Consider the following 27,820-nt stretch of genomic DNA (forward strand, 5'->3'; position numbering starts at 1 on the left):
AGAAGCTGATTGGTTACCATGCACAGCTGCTCCAGATTCCACGTGCACCAGTTTTAGTAAATCTCCCCCAATATGTCCACCACAGATAAAATACACCCATACTATCGCCGCACCCCCGAGCATGTCCCTAATTATCCAAGTCATGTCATTTTTGTGGCCCTGACCTCAGAGGTGTTGTTAACTGCTAAAATCATTTGGGCTTATCCACAGTCACACCTCAGTCCCATGTTGATTGGCTGTCGTGGCTTGTCGGATAGTCCTGAGATCGTAGGCCCATGCTCTGTCTGCGCCCTCTCCAATGATGGTGCTGGGTGCCCATGTCGGTAAGGGAAAGCGTCCTGTCACCACACGGGCATCATCAGGAAGCTCCTTCAGCATCTTATTCTCCAGCAATGTGAGCTGTAACAAAAGACAGACATTTAAACTAATCTATGGCAACCGGCATTGGATGACAAGGAAAAAAAAATCATTAAAGCCCTGAATCTACTAACAGGGCCAGAATACAAGTGAATAACAGAAAACACACATAGTCCTAAGGGATGAGATTGCATTCCTGATGGGATGTAATCAGAGGCAGCTCTAGGCTTTGTGAGGCCTTAGGCCCCGTACACACGACCGAGTTTCTCGGCAGAATTAAGCCAGAAACTCGGTCGGAGCCGTATTCTGCCGAGAAACTTGGTCGTGTGTACACTTTTCACCGAGGAAGCCGACGAGGAACTCGTCGGGCCGAAAAGAGAACATGTTCTCTATTTCCTCGTTGTTCAATGAGGAAAGTCGGCCCGCCAAGCTCCTCGGCGGCTTCCACACTGAACTAGACGAGGAACTCGATGTGTTTGGCACGTCGAGTTCCTCGGACGTGTGTACGGGGCCTGAGGCAAAATTTAGACATGAGGCCCCACTCACATCCCCAAAATGGGGGGAAAAAATTCAAGCAAGAAAAATGGCTGCAGAAAGATGCACGGATCTAGCAAGGGGCCTTATACAAAGGGGCCTTATACAAGCTGTACACTCACTACTTTACATTGTAGCAAAGTGTCCTTTCTTCAGTGTTGTCACATGAAAAGATAGAAGAAAATATTTACAAAAATGTTAGGGGTGTACTGACTTTTGTGAGATACTGTACAGGAGAACTAATGAGAAAGAATTTTAGTAGAACACCATGGCCTCCATCAGATTCCCCACTTACATCAGGGTTCCCAACAGAGCCATCCCTCATATCATGGTTCCCATCAGAATCCACCCTTTCACCATGGTCCCCATCAGAGTTCCCCTTTATATTAGGGTCTCCATTAGAGTCCCCATCAGAGTTCCCCTTTACATTAGGGTCCCCATCAGAGTTCCCCTTTATATAAGGGTCCCCATCAGAGTTCCCCTTTATATTAGGGTCTCCATTAGAGTCCCCATCAGAGTTCCCCTTTATATTAGGGTCCCCATCAGAGTCCCTCCTTACATTAGGGTCCCCATCAGAGTTCCCCTTTATATTAGGGTCCCCATCAGAGTCCCCCCTTACATTAGGGTTCCCATCAGAGTCCCCCCTTACATCAGTGTCTCTATCAGACTAACCTCTTAGATTAGGTTTCCCATTGGATTCCCCCTTACATCTCCATCATACTCCCCTCTTATCTTAGTGTCGTCATCAGACCTGCACTGGAGACTGTGGAAGACCAACAGATCTGAATCCTCTGACCCTAGCTGTGGGCCAGGTCAAATCTGGTAGCGGGTTGGATGTGGGCTGCGGTAGTGTGGAAACCCATGCATTAAAGTACTGAAGCTGGTGATTCTATAGCAAAGTGCCATTACATACCTGAGAGACTGTCAACCAGGGGTGCATGCAAAATGCAAAAATACAATTGACATCATCTGAAACACCACCCATACACTCACATTCATCCCACTACAAAATGTGGATGACTAGGGAGACTATGCTAAGGTGCAGAGGATATAAATACTGAGGTACGGCACACAGAAGGCACTCACCACACTTGGGGCCAGAAATATGGAGATGTTTTTGCAGTCCTGTAGTCTCACCTGTGTGTGAATAACATTCATAAAATTATAAATGGGACATGCACAAATCTCCAAATACTATACATGTCTATACTATACCTCTTCTGGGATGTCTCTTTGCTGTTCTGGGTCACATTTCCTGTTTTCTAAAATACTGCGTGCTCTGTGTATAATATACAGTGTGCACTCTGTGTATAGTGTGTGTGCTCTGTGTATAATATACAATGGCCCGGATTCACAGACATCAGCACATATTTATGCCGCCGTAGCGTATCTCATATACACTACGCCGACGTAGCGCAGAGAGGCAAGCACCGAATTCACACAGCACTTGCTCCCAAATCTGCGCTGGGTTTCCTCGGCGTAAGTGGAAGTGGGCGTGAGCCATGCAAATGAGGCGTGACCCCATGCAAATGATGGGCCGAGCGCCAGACAGACACGAATAACGAACGGCGCATGCGCCGTCCCGTGGACGCATCCCAGTGCGCATGCTCATAATCACGTCGGAACGAATGCCTAACATACGACGGATCACTGCCTACGGCGTGACCGTAACCTACGCCCAGCCATATTCACGTCCAACGTAAACTACGTAAAATACGACGGCTTGAGTTCCCTGGTGCAGCCCTTTGCATGGATGCTGCTGAGTTACACCTCCTTTATGGGGAATAACTTTACGCCTGGCGTACGACTTACGCAAACCGCGTATAGCGGACGCACGTACGTTCGTGAATCGACGTATCTCACTCATTTCCATATTTGAATAGGAAATCAATGGGAGCGCAAGATGCGTCCAGCGTAAATATGCGCCCACAATACGCCGGCGTAGGCAAGCTACGTCGGTCGGATGAAGCCTATTTTTAGGCGTATCTCAGTTTGTGGGCACGACGATACGCATATTTAGATACGATATTTAGATAGATACGACGGCTCATATTTACACTTACGCGGCGTATCTGGAGATACGTTGGCGTAAGTGCTTTGTGAATCCGGGCCAATGTATGCTCTGTGTATAGTGTGTCCGGGTATTGGGAGCCGTGACAGTTGAGGATGGGCAGGTGAGGACCTGGAGGGGTTTGCGCCCCCCCCAAAAAAATGTTATCACCAGCCGGCCCAGCTAAAAACAGCTTTTATACTTGTTGCCACAGAAAAGTCTCTGCTTCTAACTCCCCGACATCGCCCCCCCACCCCTTGTTCCGATCCCGGGGGCCTGGCAATTGGCTTTTAGAGCATTACATCCAGGTAAGTCTCATGTTTTTAAATACACAACACAACAATGCATAGATGATTCCCATTACAACTATAAAGTATATTAAATGTCAAAACCTTTTGGATATAGTAGGGAAGGGATCAATTCCTGGATAGATTTTTATTTAATTTTTTACATCAATGTCTCATAGGGGAGATTTTCCTTCACTTCCTGTACTGTAGACACAACAGAAAGTAAAAAGATAATCTCTCCAAAGTGATGGAAAATCCCTTTCAGAAGAACAAGTGTCCCCATTAAAAGATTTCTCTTCTTTTTCCTGTTCTGGTGACAACTGCAGATTATGGATTTCTCTTACTAGCAGACCCAATGACAATGGTCACCAGGACAAATAGAGGGTGGAACTCCCTAGTTGGGGAGTGTCACAGACTGTGATAATTACCTGCCAGAGGTTCTAATCCTTCTAAACTCTAAGCAAAACTAGAAGAAAAAATGAACCTCAAACGTTCATGAATTGAAGAAAGAACGGGCAAAGTTTAGCAGCATATGGGAATGAAGGAACAGTGTGGCTTTAAGTCTCGAGTCGTTTACCTTCCATAAGTCCTCTCGCAGGTAAGACACCCGGCGGTGATAATCCGACCTCCAGGCGTAGAAATATGACAGACGCACTAGCCAGGGGTTCAGCTCGTACCCCACCGCTGGACTGAAGCCTCGTCTGGCCGCCTCCAGCACCTGCAAAACAATCATACAAAACATGGCTTACAGAATGTGGGAATAGTGGTGCATTAATGTGGGGTGAAGTTATAAATAGAGGTCGCAGGTTCAGATCCAGGCCCTGATACCCATACTGCTCTAGAGCAAATAGAAATCTTAATCTTCCACCTGCAGAATATCTTAGTGCCCCCCGTTCTGTATGAATGGTAAGTAGCTGTGATCAGGCACATTTTTACGACTTCCTGTAGTATCAAAGTCTACATGTTACCACAGGCTATAACTTTGCTGCGCAGAGCCTGTGCAAGGAGCAGAGTTGTGGGAGGGATCCAGCAGGCCCCACCCCTCTACAGGCTACCTGTAGTAAACGGCAGGAGGGGGCGGAGACAAGACCGTGCTCTTGGGTGGGACATGGCACATGCTCTTGGTCTTGGATGGGACATGGGACTTGCTCTTGGGTGGGACACAGGACATGCTCTTGGGTGGGACACAGGACATGCTCTTGGGTGGGACACGGGACTTGCTCTTGGGTGGGACACGGGACATGCTCTTGGGTGGGACATGGGACGTGCTCTTGGGTGGGACACGGGACTTGCTATTGGGTGAGACACGGGACATGCTCTTGGGTGGGACATGGGACGTGCTATTGGGTGGGACACGGGACTTGCTATTGGGTGGGACACGGGACATTCTCTTGGGTGGGACACAGGACGTCCTCTTGGGTGGGACACAGGACTTTCTCTTGGGTGGGATATAGGACTTGCTCTTGGGTGGGACACAGGACGTGCTCTTGGGTGGGACAAGGGACTTGCTCTTGGGTGGGACACGGACATTGTTAGGCGAATCACTTGTATAAGACCACCCAGGTAGGTTGTTAGGTTCAAATGACGGAGATAGAGATTTCATCAGTCTACGGGCCCCGGAGACATCAATTGACACAAGAAAAACTAGCATGCGTTGTGTGCAAATGACATCTGTTTTACTTGAGTTAGCCCCTCATATATATACAGATTTAGAAGGACAAAGGAGGAGTTTCTCAAGGGCATAGTGTAAATACAATAATACATTCAGGTTAATCATTTCCTATTAGATAGTATCTGTTGTATAAGTTCAGTTAATATATGGATGTGACCTAAGATCTTAAACAAACATTAGCAGAGGTGAAATTCCATTCATACATATCTAGGTGAAAGGTATAACTTCATGTAAAGCTTTTTTAAACCTTTCCTTTAAATTATAACATGGCAACCTGAATATAAAATGGAGGCGATCATGCTATGTTCTTCACAAATCCTCTCTTTGAGACATAATATGTCTCACAATTATATAATCCTTCTTCTATCATAATACATACTCAGATAAATCCTATTCGCAGCCACAGGATCAGATGTTCAGGATGCCTTAACAATTATGCACATTATAAGCTTATAACAAGCATATTGGAACAAAACAAAAAGAATAATCATAATGATGGTTATGGCAGCACTTTTTAACCATGTCAGTATTCCTACTCCAGAATTTAGGTTTGCAAAAGGATCCCATGTCTTGGCAATATTTCTAGCTTCATCTTGTAATTTGCTTACTTCCTTATAGATATATATATCTCAACATTATCAGTACCATATTGCAGGGTCACTACCATATCTTCTCTACCTAGTATGACACCAAAGGGTCCACAGTACTACTTCACATCTATGTGGAGCAAAGATCTTCTTAAGGTGTATGTGGATACATATCTTTACTCATTCATATCACCCATCTTGGCATCATATGAATCTGCTAATCTGACAATCTGATAACACTCTATCTCTAGATAACCATCTAAAACTTCAATAATAACATTTTATCTGTAAAACTTTCTGAGTTTTCATTTCTCTTGTGTCTGTCATGTGTATTATTCTGTTGTGGAGTGTTTAGAGGCTCCATAAATGCTCTTTATGTGTCCCAAATCTTCAGGATGATAAATACAGTTAGTTGTCAGCCAAATTGGCAGGAACACGATCAGGGCAGCCCAGAATAAGAGGCACAAGGCTTTCCCAGAAGTCGGTGGTGAAATAAGCAACGTCATCTTCTTCAGAGACTTTTTTCCACCTGCTTCACTCACTGTTCGAGGATTTGTATCACCTTCTTCACCTCCTTTATCCTTGGCTTGCTTCTTAGGTGTTTGGTTCACCTTCTTCACACGACTGGCATGGATCCAAGCCTGTTGTCCCTCTACCAGAATAGCTGTTCGGGTAACCGCGATCACTGTAGTCGGGGGTCCAAATGGATACTCTTCCTTCTTGGTACGCTTCAGTTGCTGGACCACTACGACATCTCCCACTTGAAAGGGATGAGTTGGTTTCTGTGAAGAAAAACGGAGAGGTGCGAGCAACATTCCTTTCAACTTGATCTAAAGTTTCAATACGTTTTTTACATATTCTTCCTGATTAAGATCTAGGTCCCCTCTTTCTAACATAAGTGGCTGTCTGGCCCATGGGGTGGGGAATGGTCTACCCATTAAGACTTCAAAAGGAGAGTATCCTGTCTTTTTAGAGGGTGTCATTCTTACCTCGGCTAGCACAGCTGGTAGGACCTTCTTCCAATTTGCATACGTACCTCCAGTGGCCTTCCTGATCCCATCTTCAAGGGTTCTGTTCATTCTTTCCACTATACCTGAGCTCTGGGGATGGTACGGAATATGAAACTTCCATTCTATTTTCAGTGTCTTTACTAGATCTTGACAAACTTTGGCCACAAATGCAGGGTCATTGTCTGAGTTGATCTGAAATGGGCATCCCCATCTGGGAATGATTTCCTGTGTGAGAATTCTTACTACTGTTTGTGCATCTTCCTTTGTTGTTACAAACACTTCTATCCATCTTGAGAACATGTCCACTATTACTAGCAAATATTCCTGTCTTTTACCTAGTTTGGGCATGTGTGTAAAATCAATTTGTAAATGAGTGAATGGTGTGGATGGATATATCAGATGTTCATGTTTTGCCTTGTGAGGGTTCCTGGGATTATTCCGAATGCATATGATGCATCTGGAAACATATGCCTTAACGAGAGAGGGAAGACCTGGAATGTAAAAATCCCTATCCAAAAGTTCACATGTGACCTTCCAACCTCTGTGACCTATGCCATGGTATTGTGAAATAAAAATGGGTGCGCTGGCTACAGGGATACATGGTCTCCCCTCTTGGCAGACAAGGCCAGTTTCTGGGCTTGTCTGCACACCTATTTTGTTCCATTGCTGGATGTCTTGGTCTGTGGCATATGCTTGGAGGTCATGCAATGTTTGATCTAGTAGTGGGATTTCAGGTGAGAGCAATGGCATTTGGATGTCTGCTGGCTGTGTGGATGCTGCTTCTCTAGCTGCTTTGTCAGCCAAGGCATTGCCTTTGGCTATGTCATTTTGTTGCCCTGTATGTGCCCTACAGTGTAGTACAGCTATGGACCTTGGCAACTGTATGGCTTCTAATAGATTTGTGACAAGTGTGGAATGTGAAATTGATTTACCATCCGCTGCTATGTAGCCCCTCCTTTCCCATATGACCCCAAAATCGTGCGACACGCCATGTGCGTATTTTGAGTCAGTGTAAATGTTTACATCTTGCCCTTCAAAAAGCTGACAAGCTCTGGTAAGCGCAATTAATTCAGCAGCCTGGGCTGACTGTAAAGGAACTGGATTTGCTTCTAGGATTTTATCAGGTAATTGCACAACAGCATACCCAGCATGGTATGTGTTGTCATTCGGCCTGGAACAGGAACCATCCACAAAGACATTCTGTGCATCTGGAAGAGCCACAGAAGACATGTCTGGCCTTGGGGATGTATCCTGATGTATGAGATCTATACATTTATGCTGTGGGACAATCTCATCCTGTTATCCTTTTAACCCTAACAAAGCATTCAGAATTGGGGTGGGGCCAGAAGTAGGAGAGGTGTACTTTATTTCAAGCTGTGGGTTGGACAAAAGAATAACCTCATACCCACTCAGCCGTTGGGCTGACATATGTTGGGTATGGATATTCTTTAGTAAAATTGATACATTATGTGTAGTATGCAGGGTGGTGGGATGACCCAGAGTGAATGATGTAGCCATTTCCACCACCATCGCACAGGATGCTAGAGCTCTGAGACACGCCAGCATGCCCTGCACTGGCATAGGCACAACCCTTGGGGGAAAAAAACGCTAGGGCGCAGTTTGCCTCCCATGTTTTTGCGTCAGGACTCCTGTCATTGTTGTACAGTTGTCCCTAGCAAATAGGTGTAACCCTTTGCTATACTCAGAGGCCAAGACCAGGAGCTGTTATCATAGTTTTGAGGTATACAAAAGCATTATAAATGTCATACAATCTGGCATGTCAGTACCTGTGGTTTGTCTCAAAATGTTATCATAGTAGGAACAGTCAGGTATGCATTGGCGGCAGTCATCCCAATCATGCCAAGAAAGGACAGCATATCCTTCTTGGTCTGTGGGGGGGCTAGACCCACGGAGAGCCGCAGCTCGTGACTGACTTTCCTTTCACCTTTTGTGAGTACAAAACCAAAGTATACAACAGTTTCCTGACACCATTGAAGTTTATTTTTGGAAACTTTATGACCATTATCTGCCAACCAATGTAGCAGATCTAAACCATCCTCTTTGCAGGCTACCTGGCTTGGGTTACATATCAATCAACATATTGGAGTAGGACAGAACAATGGCAGGGAGTCCAGGACCGCAATGTGACCTGGGGCATAACTGAGTAGACTACAGGAGTCCACATAACCCTGGGGCATTCTACACCATGTCATCTGGCAAAAAAATGTTTTTAAAAAACAGAAAGCAAGGGTTGGCTGTGTCTCCTCATCCACAAGGACGCTAAAAATACATTTGTTAAATAAAACATAGAAAAATACTCTGCATCGGGTGGTATGGAGATAAAAGAGTGATTGGCACATCATGCACTTTAGGTGCACACCAGGTTATTTACAGCTCGAAGGTCTTGAACAAATCTATAACTGCCACCCTGCCTGATAATGGGCACTCACTGCTTTCTCTCTTATTACATCAAAACATCCCACTGCTTCTTTCTGTATTAAAGTTTCCTGAAATTGGTCAATCATCTTTGTTGTCCATTCAGATATCATCTGTTTGACCAACAAGGCGAACTGGGGCCTTAGATTATTCATATAGGTTTGAATAAACAAAGCTCCCACATCAGCCGTTTTAGCTAATCCAGCTTCTGTTGTCCAATTGTCATGAAATCTTTTCCAGAACTCAACTACAGTTTCTTCTGACTTTTGTTTGCATGCTATGGCAGTAGGAAGGGAATTTTTATTTTTAAATACATTCATCATTTCAGCCTCTAATTCTGTCCACATGGTATTAATACCTGCTACTGTGTTTAACCCATATGCTCCCGCATTTCCAGTGTCAATAGTATTTATGTTTGGAACATTTGCCCAGCTCCAGGAACTGGTGTGTCCTATAATGCCATCAATAATAAGGCGCATGTCTTCCTGTGTGTAATTTTTACCCTTACATGCCTTTTTTAAGTAAGTTAAAGTACCTCCTGCAGAGGCGGTGGGTTTGGGGCAATGTTTCACTATCCGATCTATGTCCTCAATGTCAATTACTTTTTTTAAAATTTCATTTCCAATCGTCATGAAAGGCATTTGAAGGTTAGTGTTACTATATTCCGTTCCACTCTTTGTTTTAGGGGGGCTAAGTGTTTTACTTGTTCCAGCGTCTCCCTGTTCTTCCTCCTGCTCTTGGCCAGGTGGTGAAACTACCCCTCCTATAGCTCCCTGATCTTCTTCTGGTTCAGCTACCTCGACTCTGACTTCCTGTCTGTGCCTCTGTAGGTGCTGTCTATCTTGTTGTGAAGTGTGGGGAAGAGTAGGGGGGGGCAGCTGTTGTGGTTGTTGAGCAGGCGGGGCCTGCTGTTGTGGTTGTGGAGCAGGCGGGGCCTGCTGTTGTGGTTGTAGTGCTGGGGGGGCCTGCTGTTGTGGTTGTAGAGCTGGGGGGGCCTGCTGTTGTCTGATTGCATGATGTCCAGTCAGAAGATCAATATCTTCCTTTGTTAAACTCGGATAGATATGTACATATGAGGGTGGAGGGTGACTGACTATTGACAGGGGTGGGGCTCTTGGGTCAGGGACAACTCTCTTTTTATTAGCTTCTTCTCTATATTTCTGATCATAATCTTCCTTACTTAAACATTTGGTGGGCTTTTTCTGTTTTATATTTTCCCTTGGGAACCAATATGGGGCATATTTTAACCAATTCTCTGCTCCCTTTTCCATATAATCCATATCCCATTGAGGGTCCCCGGGGTACCAAGGGAAAGCTTTCTTATCTCCTAAACACAATCCTTTGGCCATATCTATGTGGAATTCTGTATTGCTACCTTTTTGGGGGAACGGGTCTACACTGTGTAAGGCTGTGGTCCATCCCGCTTAATTTGAAACCCATGGGAATATAAGTTCATAATTAGTACCACAAATTCTAGCTACAAAATCTGTACACATTTCTCCTGGGTTGGGAGGAGGGGGAGGACCTTCTTTACCTTGTTTCTGACCCATATTGAAAGTGGGAGACAACTGACTTACCACACAGTCTTCTGATCCACACAACAAATGATACTTATACTTCTAATAATACTTATACTTCTATGCGATAGAAAGAAAAAGCAAAGGTTTTTAGGCTGTTGGAATCTCTTTCCTCATTAACCACTTACTTTTCCTTCCCTAAAGGAATATCTATGCAGTACTGCTTATCTTTTGTGGGTTTCCCAAAAACCCTTCTATGGGTTTACCCAAAACCCTTCTATGTGGGTTTACCAAAAACCCTTCTATTAACCTCCTGGCGTGGTTCTTATCCCCTACTAATTTTATGGTTCTAAAAAAGCTTTAATCAGAGCTGAGGCAAGAATATTCAGTCAATAAAGACAAAAAAAAGACTCTTACCTCAGTTGATTTCAGCTTTTATCTCGGACGAAGCCCCCATTGCTGTTAGGCGAATCACTTGTATAAGACCACCCAGGTAGGTTGTTAGGTTCAAATGACGGAGATAGAGATTTCATCAGTCTACGGGCCCCGGAGACATCTATTGACACAAGAAAAACTAGCATGCGTTGTGTGCAAATGACATCTGTTTTACTTGAGTTAGCCCCTCATATATATACAGATTTAGAAGGACAAAGGAGGAGTTTCTCAAGGGCATAGTGTAAATACAATAATACATTCAGGTTAATCATTTCCTATTAGATAGTATCTGTTGTATAAGTTCAGTTAATATATGGATGTGACCTAAGATCTTAAACAAACATTAGCAGAGGTGAAATTCCATTCATACATATCTAGGTGAAAGGTATAACTTCATGTAAAGCTTTTTTAAACCTTTCCTTTAAATTATAACATGGCAACCTGAATATAAAATGGAGGCGATCATGCTATGTTCTTCACAGACATGTTCTTGGGTGGGACACGGGACATGCTCTTGGGTGGGACACGGGACGTCCTCTTGGGTGGGACACGGGACTTGCTCTTGGGTGGGACATAGGACGTGCTCTTGGGTGGGACACGGGACTTGCTCTTGGGTGGGACACGGACATGTTCTTGGGTGGGACACGGGACTTGCTCTTGGGTGGGACACAGGACGTGCTCTTGGGTGGGACACGGGACTTGCTCTTGGGTGGGACACGGACATGTTCTTGGGTGGGACACGGGACATGCTCTTGGGTGGGACACGGGACGTCCTCTTGGGTGGGACACAGGACTTGCTCTTGGGTGGGACACGGGACTTGCTCTTGGGTGGGACATAGGACATGCTCTTGGGTGGGACACAGGACATGCTCTTGGGTGGGACACGTGACTTGCTTTTGGGTGGGACACAGGACTTGCTTTTGGGTGGGACATGGGACTTGCTCTTGGGTGGGACATGGGATTTGCTCTTGGGTGGGACACGGGACTTGCTCTTGGGTGGGACACGGGACTTGCTCTCGGGTGGGACACAGGAAATGCTCTTGGATGGGAAAGAAAGTCTCACACTGGATTACTGCAAAGATCTGGAATAAGAAGTTCTGTCCTCCTGTCTGCGGCAACTACTAAGACAAAGTGAGGGCGGAGACAAGGGGGGTGCCACAGATGCAGGAGAGATGTGGGGATCACATGAAATGGATTAGTGGGCCAGGACTTGGCTCTGTGTTTGACAGAAGATCTAGGCGATCCAAATAGAAGTTCAGCCACAAACCCCTCCCCCCTCCCCTCCACCTGCCCGCAGTCTTCTGGCACACGTCACAGGTCCCAGAAGGCTGCGGGCCATTCACAAAGCACAGCACCACTCATGCATACACAGTGGTCAGCTGGCTGCAAAGCCACCAGAACTCACAACCGACTGTCCACAGTTAACACGCCGCCACCCGGGACCCAAAGACCAGTGAGGAACCAGTCCGGGTGAGGACAGCGATGGATCGTGGGACAGGTGAATGGCTATTTATTAAAAGTCAGCAGCTACAGTTTTTGTAGCTGATTTTGCTGATGAAAGATGTAACCATTTGCAAACCAATCAGAATTCATGTACTGGTATTACGTTAGCAGAGAAGCATTCTGTGGAGCTTCTATGGGTTACGGCATTTGTATTTCCTAAAAAAACGTTTACTGAATAAAGCGCCATATATCAGATATGATCTTACTATTCTGCCGTCACCGGAGCCCAGGTCCACCATTTTTCCTGTCCGTCCCTTCAGCAGCGTCATTACATTATCCACTTGCCTGCCACTGGCTGGCATGTAAGGGACCTAGGGAGACAAAGCAATAATAAAAAAATAAAACATACGAGAGATTGTCTATACCAGCGTGCCCTTTCTAACTCCGGCGCATGCGCAGAAGAAATCGCCATACGGCAAATATCTCCTAGACCGTGCAGGTCTGGGAGATATTTCGAGCACCTACATGTAAGCCTTAATCTACAATGGTCCCAAAATGGCATCAAAAGTGTCCGATGTGTCCGCCATAATGTCGCAGTCACGATAAAAATTGCTGATCGGCGCCATAACTAGTAAAAAAAAAAAAATATTAATGAAAAATGCCATAAATCTATCACCTATTTTGTAGACGATATAACTTTTGCGCAAACCAATCAATAAACGCTTATTGCGTTTTTTTTTCACCATATTTATTATAGCAGAAATAAAAAATTGTTGCATTTTTTTTTTTTTCAAAATTGACGCTCTATTTAAAATAAAAACCGCAGGGGTGATCAAGTACCACCAAAAGAAAAAGAGATTTTTAATACAGCTTACCTGTAAAATCTTTTTCTTGGAGTACATCACGGGACACAGAGCGGCATTCATTACTATATGGGTTATATGGAGTACCTTCAGGTGTAGACACTGGCAATCTTCAAACAGGAAATGCCCCTCCCTATATAACCCCCTCCCATAGGAGGAGTACCTCAGTTTTGTAGCAAGCAGTATGCCTCCCAAAATGGTCCTCAAAAGAGGGGTGGGAGCTCTGTGTCCCGTGATGTACTCCAAGAAAAAGATTTTACAGGTAAGCTGTATTAAAAATCTCTTTTTCTTTATCGTTACATCACGGGACACAGAGCGGCATTCATTACTATATGGGATGTCCCAAAGCAATGCTTACAATGAGGGGAGGGAGAACATCTCCAAGACAAAAGGATTTAATTTAGAGATATACTCAAATCATAATAAATCCAACTTATTTGAGAAAAATAATCTTAAATTTTAAATTTAACTCAAAAAAAGAGGAGCCCCCGGAATCCGAGGGTCTCAAACTGCAGCCTGCAGCACTGCCTGCCCGAAGGCAGTATCAGTATTCCTTCTTACGTCCAACTTGTAGAATTTTGTAAATGTGTGGACAGAAGACCAGGTTGCCGCCTTGCAAACTTGAGCCATAGAGATCTGGTGGTGTGCTGCCCAGGAGGCGCCCATGGCTCTAGTAGAATGAGCCTTTAATGATACTGGAGGAGGCAACCCTTTCAAGCCGTAGGCCTGAGTGATCAATTGCTTAATCCACCTAGAAATGGTGGACTTTGCAGCTGCCTGCCCCTTCTTGGGCCCATCCGGCAGAATAAACAGCACATCTGTTTTCCGGATCTTCTCTGTAGCTTTAAGATAGGCCTTCATGGCCCTGACAATATCCAAGGTATGCAGCAACCCTTCCTTTCTGGAAGTAGGTTTAGGGAAGAAGGATGGTAATACCAAATCCTGGTTCAAATGAAAACTGGATATGACCTTCGGTAGGAAGGAAGGATGAGGGCGGAGAACGACCCTGTCCTTATGAAAAACAAGATATGGTTCCTTACAGGATAAGGCTGCCAGTTCCGAAACTCTTCTTGCGGAAACTATGGCAACCAAAAACACCAACTTCCTTGTCAGTAGAACCAAAGGAACTTCAGCCAACGGCTCAAACGGTTGTTTCTGTAAACTCGACAGAACAAGATTTAAATCCCACGGGCAAAGCGGGGATTTAACTGGAGGTTTAATACGTAAGACCCCTTGAAGGAAGGTCTTAACCAGCGAGTGGGTGGCCAGTGGCCGCTGAAACCACACTGACAGGGCAGAAATCTGTCCTTTGATTGTGCTTAATGCCAATCCTTTATCCACTCCTAGCTGGAGAAAACTTAAAACTCTATCTATGGTGAACTTGCGAGGAAGCCATAGCTTGGACTCGCACCAGCCTATATAGGCCTTCCAGACCCTGTGATAAATCACCCTAGAGACCGGTTTCCTGGCTCTGATTAGGGTAGAGATTACTTTCTGAGACAGACCTCTACCCCTGAGAATCAAGGATTCAGCTTCCAGGCCGTCAAATTTAGATGCCGTAAGGCAGGGTGGAGGATCGGACCTTGCGATAGCAGGTCTGGCCTTAGAGGCAGAGTCCAAGGGTTTCCCACTACCATCCTTAGGATTAGTGAGTACCAAGCCCTTCTGGGCCATGCTGGAGCTACCAGGATAACTGGTATGTGCTCCACCCGGATCCTGCGCAGCAGGCGGGGTAGTAACTGGAGCGGGGGAAACGCATAAAGAAGCTTGAACTGATGCCAAGGGCAAACCAGAGCATCGGTTCCGCAGGCCATCGGATCCCTTGAGCGGGACATGAACCTGTCTAGCTTCTTGTTGAGTCTCGATGCCATGATATCCACGTCCGGCACTCCCCATCTTTGGCAGAGTGCTTGAAAGACTTGTGGATGCAGAGACCATTCCCCCGGCCATAGAGTCTGGCGGCTTAAGAAGTCCGCCTGAAAGTTGTCCACTCCGGGAATGAATATTGCCGATATGCAGGGCACATGAGCCTCTGCCCATAGGAGAATCAAGCTCACTTCTCTCTGAGTGGCCTGACTCCTGGTCCCCCCTTGGTGATTTATGTATGCCACTGCCGTGGCATTGTCTGATTGAATTCTCACCGGGAGCCCCTGCAATTTCGACGTCCAAGCCCTGAGGGCTAGTCGAACAGCTCTGAGCTCCAAGATGTTGATGGGTAAAAGCTTCTCTGGCTTTGTCCAAATACCTTGGCGAGTGGAACCATCCACAATCGCTCCCCAGCCCGTCAGGCTGGCGTCTGTGGTCACTATCTTCCAAGCCACTGGGCTGAAAGACCTCCCCTTCAGTAGATTCTGAGGGTCTAACCACCAACACAGACTTTGTCGGACTCTTGATGAGAGAGGCAACGGGATATCCAAGGCCTGTGGCCTTCTGCTCCATGCTGACAGGATGGCTGCCTGCAGGATGCGAGTGTGGCTCTGGGCGTATGGCACCGCCTCGAAAGTAGCCACCATCTTGCCTAGTAATCTCATACATAGGCGAATAGTCGGTTCTTTCTTGCTTAGAACCAGTAGGATTAATTCCTTGATGGCTTTGACCTTCCTCAGAGGTAGGAACACCCCTTGTTGTTCTGTGTCTAATCTCATGCCGAGATATTCCAACTGCCTTGTGGGCTGGAATGCTGACTTCTCTCGATTTAGGACCCAGCCGAACCTCTCGAGGTATTGGACCATGAGGGCCACTGCTCGTTCCAAGCCGGGAGACGAGTGGTCTATGACTAGGAGGTCGTCCAGGTATGCTAGGATCGTGACCCCTTGGATCCTTAGCTTGGCTAGGATTGGAGCTAGAACCTTCGTGAACACCCGGGGGGCCGTAGCCAACCCGAAGGGAAGCGTCACGAATTGGAAATGACGCGAAGCCACCATAAAGCGTAGATATCTTTGATGTGGCTGATAAATTGGAACATGAAGGTAGGCATCCTTTATGTCTATGGACGCCATGAAGTCGTCCTTTTGGAGTGTGGCAGCTGCTGACCGCACGGATTCCATCCGAAATGAGCGGACTTTTAAGTATGCATTTACCATCTTTAGGTCCAAAATTGGCCTGACATCTCCATTGGGCTTTGGGATGATGAATAGGTTGGAGTAGAAACCCAGCCCCTGTTCCAGGACTGGTACCTCTACTATCACTTCCTGGGAAAGTAGATGATCTAGAGCCGACTTTAATGCGGCTCCTTTCTCCAGATCGTTTGGAATCCTCGACTCCTGGAAATGAGGAGGAGGAAACCTTAGGAATTCTAGCTTGTAGCCTGTGGCCACGGAAGACCGTACCCACTCGTCGGGAATGCTGGCTTCCCAAATCTCCGAAAAGAGTCGCAGCCTTCCCCCCACCTTCGTGGGTGGGGGCGCCCCTTCATGAGGTAGACTTGGGGGCTGGTTTTGCCGGCTTGCGAAACCACTGCCTCTTGCCCCTAACAGCCTGTCCTCTTGATCTGCTGTTGAAGCCGAAGTTTGTTCTTGCAGGAGGCCGTCGATACTGCTTGGCATTAGAGGGCCCCTGCCCAGGGGAGGACTGTCGTTTAAACGCAGGCCCCTGAACCCTCTTCTTAGTTGGCAAGAGAGTACTCTTGCCGTTTGAAATGGTCTGAATGTATTTATCTAAGTCCTCTCCGAAGAGCCGTCCTCCATGGAAGGGAAACCCTGCCAGGAGCTTCTTGCATGGGGGCTCAGCCTCCCAGCTTTTTAACCATAAGAGTCTTCTCATATGGATAAGGGATAATGATAAACGTGACGCTTGTTGGATAGAATCCTTGATTGCGTCTACCTCCGAAAATTCTTCTGCCTGCTCGGCAGGAATAAGTTCAAGCATTTGTTTAAATTGATCCGATAAAGCTTGAGCGACTCCAATCGCAGCCACGGCTGGCTGTACTACTGCCCCTGCAGAAGTGAAGGAGTTCTTAAGTAGGGCTTCCAAGCGTCTATCAACTGGATCTTTGAAAACCTGTACGTTTTCTACAGGACATGTTAACGATTTGTTAACACATGAGATGGCTGCGTCTACTGCAGGAGAAGCCCATCTCTTGGAAAACTTTTCTTCCATAGGATATAAGACAGAAAATTTCTTAGGTGGAAAGAAAACCTTGTCTGGTTTGTTCCACTCTTGGAACAAGACTCCCTCTAAGAGAGGATGGATCGGAAACACAGCCCTGCTTTGAGGCGCCCTCAGTGAGCCCAAAGCTGAAACCGTCGATACCTGGAGATCTGGTACAGGCAGGTTGAATGCCTTATGGACCAAGTCCGTCAAGCCCTGAATCCACCAGCTCTCCCTCAGGGAGACTGCCCCAGACTCCTCTGTATCCAGATCTTCGATCCCTGAACCTACTTGGTCTCTGTCCAAGAGGTCGTCCAATTCCCCAGAGGAAAGGACCTCCTCTTCCGAGGGTCCGCGCACGGGTGACGGAGATCTATTCCGCTTACTACCCCGCATGGCTGCGGCTATCATTTCTCCCATGCTTCTCCGCATCTCATTTAAAGAGGCGAGTAACACCTCCTCCGTGACCACCTTAGGGTTGGGTTGACTCGCGTCAGCTCTAGCCCCAGACCCCGATGGCCCAACGGCTCCCTGTGGGGAAAGCAGCGGCATAGCTCTATCCGAGACCTCAGACTCTGCGGGGGAATCCCCACCTTTTGTACCCTCTGATCTTGATGCCATGGTACAATACCGAGGTACCCCTGCTACTTATTGGTACCTGGGACTTATAATAGTTAAATGCCCAAACCCCTGTTTGGGGAATAAAAAATGTTTCCTCTACCCTAGATGACACTTTTTTTTTTTTTTTTTTTTTTTCAATCTAGGCAAGAAAAAACATTCTATCCCCCTGAGTAGTATTGCCAAAGAAAAGACTATGAGATGGAAAAGAAAACCAGCCTATTCCTAGGCTAAACCACAATCTTCTGAAGACTGTAGAATTCTTTCTGGCCACTGTGTGTCCTCAGCGCCCCGTGCTTCCCTCCAGTCCTTCCTCCCTTAAGCCAGAGAAATGAATGAGCTGTGGCATCTAAGGAAGGGCCGCCCCTTCCTTTAAACCACTGACCCGCCCTTCCCCCCCAGCTAAAACGGCGCCAAATGCGTCTATAACACGTGCACGCGCACCGCGCGCGCGCCCGCGACGGGGGGGGGGGTTGGGAGGAAGGGCCTCTCTGTTCCTGCAGCCGCAGGCCTGTGAACACACGAGGAGGTCAGCGTTTTGCCTGCCTTGCAGGCATGAGGGAGAGGACTGGATAGAGCATCGCCTGGAGGCTTGCAGGTAAGCATAGCTCTCTGACACACACATACACTTGTACATAAAAGGCCCCACTCACAGCTTTTCCAACACTACCAGGGAGGTCACTTTTTATGGGGAAATATAACATATAGAGCCATCCTATCTTCATGATATGTGACTGGTTTGCCAGATGCAATGCATAACCTTAGGCATGTCCCCTGTGACCTCCCAGAAAAAACTTGCTAAGAGCCAAGCCCCGCAGGTTTTTTCCCCTTACTTACCTGCTCCATGCCGCAGGACTTTGCCAAGCAAGAGGTCCAATCTTCCCCCATCTCCGTGGGGATGTCTAGACCTTCAGGCCCTGGGAACCTTCTTCTTCCATGAAGGATCCACTGTCCTGGGCCCATACAGCACCCTGGCAAACAGAAAACATTAGGCGCCCCAAAGGTTTCTAAGTTCTGGGCCCAGGGTCCAGCTCTCTTAAAAAGAAAGCATTATGGGCTATACCCCAAGGGTTTGGGGTCCGGTTACTGACCACTTTAGCGCGCAGGCTTTTTTGGACAGAACCGGTAGCTCACCTAATCCCAAGGATGCGGAGGCAAGCTAAACCATGACTAACACCTAAGACACTGGCGTAAAAACTGAGGTACTCCTCCTATGGGAGGGGGTTATATAGGGAGGGGCATTTCCTGTTTGAAGATTGCCAGTGTCTACACCTGAAGGTACTCCATATAACCCATATAGTAATGAATGCCGCTCTGTGTCCCGTGATGTAACGATAAAGAAATCTCTATTTGTGGGAAAAAAAGGACGTTATTTTTGTTTGTGAGCCACGTCGCACGACCGCGCAATTGTCAGTTAAAGCGACGCAGTGCCGAATCGCAAAAAGTGGCCTGGTCTTTAACCACCAAAATGGTCCGGGCTGAAGCGGTTAATACAACTTAAAGTGGTTGTAAAAGGTAAAAAAAATTTTCCCTAAATAGCTTCCTTTACCTTAGTGCAGTCCTCCTTCACTTACCTCATCCTTCCATTTTGTTTTAAATGTCCTTATTTCTTCTGAGAAATCCTCACTTCCTGTTCTTCTGTCTGTAACTCCACACCGTAATGCAAGGCTTTCTCCCTGGTGTGGAGAAAGCCTCTTGAGGGGGCGAGCAGGAGTGTCAGGACGCCCACTAACACACAGCTCCTTTCTCTATCTGCAAAGTAGAGAGTGTCCTGACTTGCCTGCTTGCCCCCTCCCCCCTCAAGAGGCTTTCTCCACACCAGGGAGAAAGCCTTGTATTACTGTGTGGAGTTACAGACAGAAGAACAGGAAGTGAGGATTTCTCAGAAGAAATAAGGACATTTAAAAGCAAAATGGAAGGATGAGGTAAGTGAAGGAGGACTGCACTTAGACCCCTTTCACACTGGGGCGTTTTTTGGGCGTTTTTTAGGCGCTTTGGCGTTTAAAAAAGCCTGTAAAGCGCCTGAAAGAAGCCTCATCTGCAATTCCAATGTGAAAGCCCAAGTGCTTTCAGAGGCCTTTCACACTGCCAGCGCCCGAAAAACGCTGGTAAAGCGCTGCTAAGACCTCTTTCACACTGAGGCGCTTTTCAGGCGCTTTGGCGTTAAAAAAAGCTTCCTCAATGGGAAGGGGGCTTTAGGAGCGGTGTATTAACCGCTCCTAAAGCGCTGCAAAGAAGCTGCATGCAGGACTTTTTTTGACGCCCTGCCAGCTCAGCGCCTCAGTGTGAAAGCACTCAGGCTTTCACATTGGGATTGCAGATGCAGCTTCTTTCAGGCGCTTTTTTTTAACGCTAAGACCATTTTCACACTGGGGTGTTTTTCAGGCGCTTTAGTGTGAAAGCACTCGAGCTTTCACATTGGGATTGCAGATGCAGCTTCTTTCAGGCGTTTTACAGGCGCTTTTTTTAACGCTAAAGCGCTTGAAAAATGCCCCAGTGTGAAAGGGCCCTAAGGGAAAGGAAGCTATGAAAAAAAATGTTTTCCTTTACAACCCCTTTAAAAAGACTTACCTGTAATTTTAATGGCACTTTCCGGAAGCCAGGCATCAGCACCAATGCCCACACAGAATAAGCAGTCAATCCTGTGCATCCTGCAACCTGCAGCAGCCCCCAGACCCCCAGAGGTTTTCCTTCTAACGCCGACACCACCTCCTGCGCTCCGTCTTCATCCATTCCTGCAACCAGAAAGACCCTATTAGTGATTAGAACACATCCTGACCTTCCCAGCATTCCTGGACATCTCTGCATACAGGTGTACACTCGCCCGGGGCTTTGCATACCCCCCCACCCCCCCGCCCCCTGTCCACGTCCCCACAATTATTAAAGCTCAGGTCCGGCTGTCAGGCTGTTGGCGATCAAGCGCTGCATTGTGGGAAGTATGGTGGAGAATCATTTACTTGGGTTATTGAACAGCTTCTGAGGAAGGTAAAGGCGGGGGGGGGGGGGGGTAATACACACTTGGCTGTAATACTCACCTCCTCTCTAGGGTGACCACATTTCCAAACTGCCATTCAGGGACACCCCCCCCCCCCCAAAAAAAAATACGTTTTTTTTACATTTTTTTTGCCAGTTTTGGGGGCAAGGGCGTATCATGAAATCAGCGGGCCAGTGTGCCCATAAATTGTCGCTATTTTGCCCCATCAAATGCCAGTGTGCCCATAAATTGTCGCTACTGTGCCCCATCAAATGCCAGTGTGCCCATAAATTGTCGCTACTGTGCCCCATCAGATGCTGCCACCCAGTGTCAATTGCCCCTATTTGCTCACCTTTTGATATGAAGTCATATAATGGAGATGGAGTGGCTGTCTGACTGACTCCTCGTCTGGTCACTGGTGGTGGTGGGGGGTCTGAGAGGCAGAGGAGGGGGGTCTGAGAGAGGGGTCAGAGAGGCAGAGGATGGGGGTCTGAGAGGCAGAGGATGGGGGTCTGACAGGCAGAGGATGGGGGTCTTGGAGGCAGAGGATGGGGGTCTTGGAGGCAGAGGATGGGGGTCTTGGAGGCAGAGGATGGGGGTCTTGGAGGCAGAGGATGGGGGTCTGACAGGCAGAGGATGGGGGTCTGACAGGCAGAGGATGGGGGTCTGACAGGCAGAGGATGGGGGTCTGACAGGCAGAGGATGGGGGTCTTGGAGGCAGAGGATGGGGGTCTTGGAGGCAGAGGATGGGGGTCTGAGAGGCAGAGGATGGGGGTCTGACAGGCAGAGGATGGGGGTCTGACAGGCAGAGGATGGGGGTCTTGGAGGCAGAGGATGGGGGTCTTGGAGGCAGAGGATGGGGGTCTTGGAGGCAGAGGATGGGGGTCTGACAGGCAGAGGATGGGGGTCTGACAGGCAGAGGATGGGGGTCTGACAGGCAGAGGATGGGGGTCTGACAGGCAGAGGATGGGGGTCTGACAGGCAGAGGATGGGGGTCTGACAGGCAGAGGATGGGGGTCTGACAGGCAGAGGATGGGGGTCTGAGAGGCAGAGGATGGGGGTCTGAGAGGCAGAGGATGGGGGTCTGACAGGCAGAGGATGGGGGTCTTGGAGGCAGAGGATGGGGGTCTGACAGGCAGAGGATGGGGGTCTTGGAGGCAGAGGATGGGGGTCTGACAGGCAGAGGATGGGGGTCTGAGAGGCAGAGGATGGGGGTCTGACAGGCAGAGGATGGGGGTCTTGGAGGCAGAGGATGGGGGTCTTGGAGGCAGAGGATGGGGGTCTGACAGGCAGAGGATGGGGGTCTGACAGGCAGAGGATGGGGGTCTTAGAGGCAGAGGATGGGGGTCTGAGAGGCAGAGGATGGGGGTCTGACAGGCAGAGGATGGGGGTCTGACAGGCAGAGGATGGGGGTCTGACAGGCAGAGGATGGGGGTCTGACAGGCAGAGGATGGGGGTCTGACAGGCAGAGGATGGGGGTCTGAGAGGCAGAGGATGGGGGTCTGACAGGCAGAGGATGGGGGTCTGACAGGCAGAGGATGGGGGTCTTGGAGGCAGAGGATGGGGGTCTGACAGGCAGAGGATGGGGGTCTTGGAGGCAGAGGATGGGGGTCTGACAGGCAGAGGATGGGGGTCTGAGAGGCAGAGGATGGGGGTCTGACAGGCAGAGGATGGGGGTCTTGGAGGCAGAGGATGGGGGTCTTGGAGGCAGAGGATGGGGGTCTTGGAGGCAGAGGATGGGGGTCTTGGAGGCAGAGGATGGGGGTCTGACAGGCAGAGGATGGGGGTCTGACAGGCAGAGGATGGGGGTCTGAGAGGCAGAGGATGGGGGTCTTAGAGGCAGAGGATGGGGGTCTGAGAGGCAGAGGATGGGGGTCTGAGAGGCAGAGGATGGGGGTCTTGGAGGCAGAGGATGGGGGTCTGACAGGCAGAGGATGGGGGTCTGACAGGCAGAGGATGGGGGTCTGACAGGCAGAGGATGGGGGTCTGACAGGCAGAGGATGGGGGTCTGACAGGCAGAGGATGGGGGTCTTGGAGGCAGAGGATGGGGGTCTTGGAGGCAGAGGATGGGGGTCTTGGAGGCAGAGGATGGGGGTCTTGGAGGCAGAGGATGGGGGTCTGACAGGCAGAGGATGGGGGTCTTAGAGGCAGAGGATGGGGGTCTGAGAGGCAGAGGATGGGGGTCTGAGAGGCAGAGGATGGGGGTCTGAGAGGCAGAGGATGGGGGTCTGAGAGGCAGAGGATGGGGGTCTTAGAGGCAGAGGATGGGGGTCTGAGAGGCAGAGGATGGGGGTCTGAGAGGCAGAGGATGGGGGTCTGAGAGGCAGAGGATGGGGGTCTGAGAGGCAGAGGATGGGGGTCTTAGAGGCAGAGGATGGGGGTCTGAGAGGCAGAGGATGGGGGTCTTAGAGGCAGAGGATGGGGGTCTGAGAGGCAGAGGATGGGGGTCTGAGAGGCAGAGGATGGGGGTCTGAGAGGCAGAGGATGGGGGTCTGAGAGGCAGAGGATGGGGGTCTGAGAGGCAGAGGATGGGGGTCTTAGAGGCAGAGGATGGGGGTCTGAGAGGCAGAGGATGGGGGTCTTAGAGGCAGAGGATGGGGGTCTGAGAGGCAGAGGATGGGGGTCTGAGAGGCAGAGGATGGGGGTCTGAGAGGCAGAGGATGGGGGTCTGAGAGGCAGAGGATGGGGGTCTGAGAGGCAGAGGATGGGGGTCTTAGAGGCAGAGGATGGGGGTCTGAGAAGCAGAGGATGGGGGTCTGAGAGGCAGAGGATGGGGGTCTTAGAGGCAGAGGATGGGGGTCTGAGAGGCAGAGGATGGGGGTCTTAGAGGCAGAGGATGGGGGTCTGAGAGGCAGAGGATGGGGGTCTGAGAGGAAGAGGATGGGGGTCTGAGAGGCAGAGGATGGGGGTCTGAGAGGCAGAGGATGGGGGTCTGAGAGGCAGAGGATGGGGGTCTTAGAGGCAGAGGATGGGGGTCTGAGAGGCAGAGGATGGGGGTCTGAGAGGCAGAGGATGGGGGTCTTAGAGGCAGAGGATGGGGGTCTGAGAGGCAGAGGATGGGGGTCTGAGAGGCAGAGGATGGGGGTCTGAGAGGCAGAGGATGGGGGTCTTAGAGGCAGAGGATGGGGGTCTGAGAAGCAGAGGATGGGGGTCTGAGAGGCAGAGGATGGGGGTCTTAGAGGCAGAGGATGGGGGTCTGAGAGGCAGAGGATGGGGGTCTGAGAGGCAGAGGATGGGGGTCTGAGAGGCAGAGGATGGGGGTCTTAGAGGCAGAGGATGGGGGTCTGAGAGGCAGAGGATGGGGGTCTGAGAGGCAGAGGATGGGGGTCTTAGAGGCAGAGGATGGGGGTCTGAGAGGCAGAGGATGGGGGTCTTAGAGGCAGAGGATGGGGGTCTTAGAGGCAGAGGATGGGGGTCTGAGAGGAAGAGGATGGGGGTCTGAGAGGCAGAGGATGGGGGTCTGAGAGGCAGAGGATGGGGGTCTTAGAGGCAGAGGATGGGGGTCTGAGAGGCAGAGGATGGGGGTCTGAGAGGCAGAGGATGGGGGTCTTAGAGGCAGAGGATGGGGGTCTGAGAGGCAGAGGATGGGGGTCTGAGAGGCAGAGGATGGGGGTCTTAGAGGCAGAGGATGGGGGTCTGAGAGGCAGAGGATGGGGGTCTTAGAGGCAGAGGATGGGGGTCTTAGAGGCAGAGGATGGGGGTCTGAGAGGAAGAGGATGGGGGTCTGAGAGGCAGAGGATGGGGGTCTGAGAGGCAGAGGATGGGGGTCTGAGAGGCAGAGGATGGGGGTCTGATAGGCAGAATAGGGGGCTGAGACAGACCACATAGCGCTGTCCCTCCTCTGCTCACCCTGCCCCCTCTCAGTGTGCTGGCATGTACAGGAATCAGGATGCCTGGTACGGTACCTGATGGCCAGCAGTGTGGCAGCGCCGAGTCTCCCTCTAGATCCGGGGGTGCTCGCTGCTCCGCATGGTCTTTCTTCCGGGTTCCCACTTCCCAGCCAGCCTGTTCTCCACTCCTCAGGCCCGGGCCGCGCGGCGCACGATTCAAGTTCTGGGATGAGGGGGGGGGAGGCAGACCTCATCTCTTCGGTGGTCAGGGAGCTTTTACATCCAACTCCCCCCCTCTCTGGCCACCTTCTCCGAATTCCTGCTGGCCTGGCACGCTCCCGCTGCATAAAAAAAGTGCCGATGCCTGTGAGCGGCGGATTACAGGCTGTGCCCACTCGGTAAGACGGCCCTGGCCGCGGTAGGTGACGCTGCTGCTCTCTCTGCTGCGGCTGGCCGCTGGAGGAGGAGGAGGTGGGGGTGGAGTCGGAGCCGCAGAGAGAGCGGGACACGGTGACGTCACTGGTTGCTACACGCCAAGCGGGTCCCTAGCAACCAGTGATTTAGGAATGATTTAATTACAGCGGCACTGTGTCAGCAGCGGCAGTGAGTGTGGCAGACTGGCAGGCAGTTGATTCCGGGACTCTCTGTTGTCCCGGTTTGAAGGCTCCCGGGACACGGGACAAAAATGTATATTACGGGACGATCCCGGGCAAACCGGGACACGTGGTCACCCTACTCCTCTCCAGAGCTGCGCCCTGTAGTCATCCGTTTCTGCCATCAGATGTCACCAGTCCTCTAAGCTGAATGATGCCCACGTGAAGTACAGTGGAACCTCGGATTACGAGCATAATCCATTCATGCATGTAATCCAAAGCACTTGCATATCAAAGCGAGTTTCCCCATTGAAGTCAATGGAAACAAAGATAATTCGTTCCACATTGACGTTCGGCTGCACTTGAAAACCCTCGGAAAGATTCGAAAACACAGAGTATTTCCGAGTGTTTCCAAGTGTTTCTGAGTATTTCAGAACAGCTCTGAACCTCACCGGCGCCCCCACCGTGGCCAAATGCGGTAATGAATAATCGCTTTCCTAACGCTGACCTGCCTCTCCGCCAATCAGGTGCTCGGGTCTGTTACCTGTCACCTGATTGGCTGAAACGGCAGGCGCTGAGATTGGACGCCATCTATCAGGCGTCCAATCATAGCAGAGTACGGGAAGAGAGGACGGTGAGGAGACATCGTCGAGGAGCGTGGAGAACCGTGACCCGCTGCCCCACCGTGACAAGGTAAGTGATGGGCGGGGGATGCACACTGGTAGCAGTTGATGGGCACAGTAGCAGCAATTGATGAACACACTGGCAGCAATTGATGGGCACAGTAGCAGCAATTGATAAGCACACTGGCAGCAATTGATGGGCACGGTAGCGGAAATTGATGGGCACACTGACATCAATTAATGGGCACAGTGTCAGCAATTGATGGGTACAGTAGCTGCGTTTGATGGCACAGTGGCGGCAATTTATGGGTACAGTGGCTGCGTTTCAGGGGCACAGTGGCTGCGTTTCAGGGGCACAGTGGCTGCCTTTGATGGCACAGTGGCAGCAATTGGTGGCACAGTGGCTGCATTTGATGGGCACAGTGACTGCGTTTGATGGGCACAGTGACTGCGTTATATGGGCACAGTGACTGCGTTAGATGGGCACAGTAGCTGTGTTTGAAGGCACAGTGACTGCGTTAGATGGGCACAGTGACTGCGTTAGATGGGCACAGTAGCTGTGTTTGAAGGCACAGTGTGACTGCGTTAGATGGGCACAGTGACTGCGTTAGATGGGCACAGTGGCTGCCTTTGATGGCACAGTGGCGGCAATTGATGGCACAGTGGCTGCGTTAGATGGGCACAGTAGCTGTGTTTGAAGGCACAGTGTGACTGCGTTAGATGGGCACAGTGACTGCGTTAGATGGACACAGTGGCTGCGTTAGATGGGCACAGTGACTGCGTTTGATGGCACAGTGGCTACGTTAGATGGGCACAGTGACTGCGTTAGATAGGCACAGTGGCTGCGTTTGATGGCACAGTGGCTGCGTTTGATGGCACAGTGGCGGCAATTGATGGCACAGTGACTGCGTTTGATGGGCACAGTGACTGCGTTAGATGGGCACAGTGACTGCGTTAGATGGGCACAGTGGCTGCGTTTGATGGCACAGTGGCTGCAATTTATGTTTTTTTTTAAGTTTGTTTGCGACCCCCAAAACTTTTGAGCACCAGCCGCCACTGCCTGTCAGTAACGCGGACCTTATTTTATTTATAAAGGTTTAGCCATGTTTGTGGAAAAATTGTTCCAGTGGGGAAAGATTTACAAGCCACTCGTTCTATTTATGTATTAGAGGTATTTTCTACACTCAGACATTATTTCCCTGTGACTGGCAGAGCACAGGACAGTGACACACACGGACGGTGGCACTAACATCTATGGAGGTCAATGAGCGCCGCCATTTTTTTTATCTCCCCGCGCGCTTTTTTCCCCCTTTTCCCAGACTCCCCCGCGCGGATGACAATAGCCAGTCTATCACTCTGCGGGAGGTCGCTCCCCAGCGTTCTATCACCATGACAACTACTCGGCGTCTCTCCCCCTGCTCTTACCTAAGCTGGGACAGGCTGCTGTGTGCACCGGAAATGCGCGCCGGGTGGAAACTTCACTGCAGCTTCATAGTTCCACATAGAACAAGTGCTGCACAGTCGCACTGAGCCCGGGAATATATGTATTTATTTTTTAAATGATGGAATATAATTATTATTTTTATAATATTTATCTCACAGTGTAATTTTTCCCCCCTAAATCTTATGTCCCCTATTAGAAGAGCATATTGTGTTACGTAAAGCATGTCATTGATTGTTTTAGTTCAACCTATTCTCTACCGGACCATTTTTTCCAATGTAAATATTTGTGCCAAGGTGCATATTACTGACTTTGTGAATTTCCTACAATATAATAAATAAAAACCATGCTGAGGATGAGTAAAAGCTGTGCTCTTGTCTATTGACGTCCAAACTGTGGCCCAGGGGCCAGGTATGGCTAGGCCGACCACATTTCCAAACTACCATTCATCGACACCCCCC

At 49.3% G+C, this 27,820-nt stretch overlaps 1 protein-coding gene across 1 annotated transcript; it reads right to left on the bottom strand.

Moving 5' to 3' along the window:
• Window positions 1-27,420, bottom strand: ANTKMT (adenine nucleotide translocase lysine methyltransferase). The gene is made up of 6 exons (XM_040356293.1): window positions 27,344-27,420; window positions 20,470-20,633; window positions 12,595-12,699; window positions 3,806-3,946; window positions 1,978-2,028; window positions 1-399 (listed from the first exon to the last, which is right to left on the bottom strand). Exons 2-6 carry the CDS (start codon window positions 20,629-20,631, stop codon window positions 211-213), a joined length of 648 nt encoding a protein of 215 aa, XP_040212227.1. The 5' UTR covers window positions 20,632-20,633; window positions 27,344-27,420; the 3' UTR covers window positions 1-210.
• Between the last annotated feature and the right edge of the window lie 400 nt (window positions 27,421-27,820).

Source organism: Rana temporaria, chromosome 6, assembly GCF_905171775.1.
Source record: "Rana temporaria chromosome 6, aRanTem1.1, whole genome shotgun sequence".
NCBI classification, from domain to species: domain Eukaryota; kingdom Metazoa; phylum Chordata; class Amphibia; order Anura; family Ranidae; genus Rana; species Rana temporaria.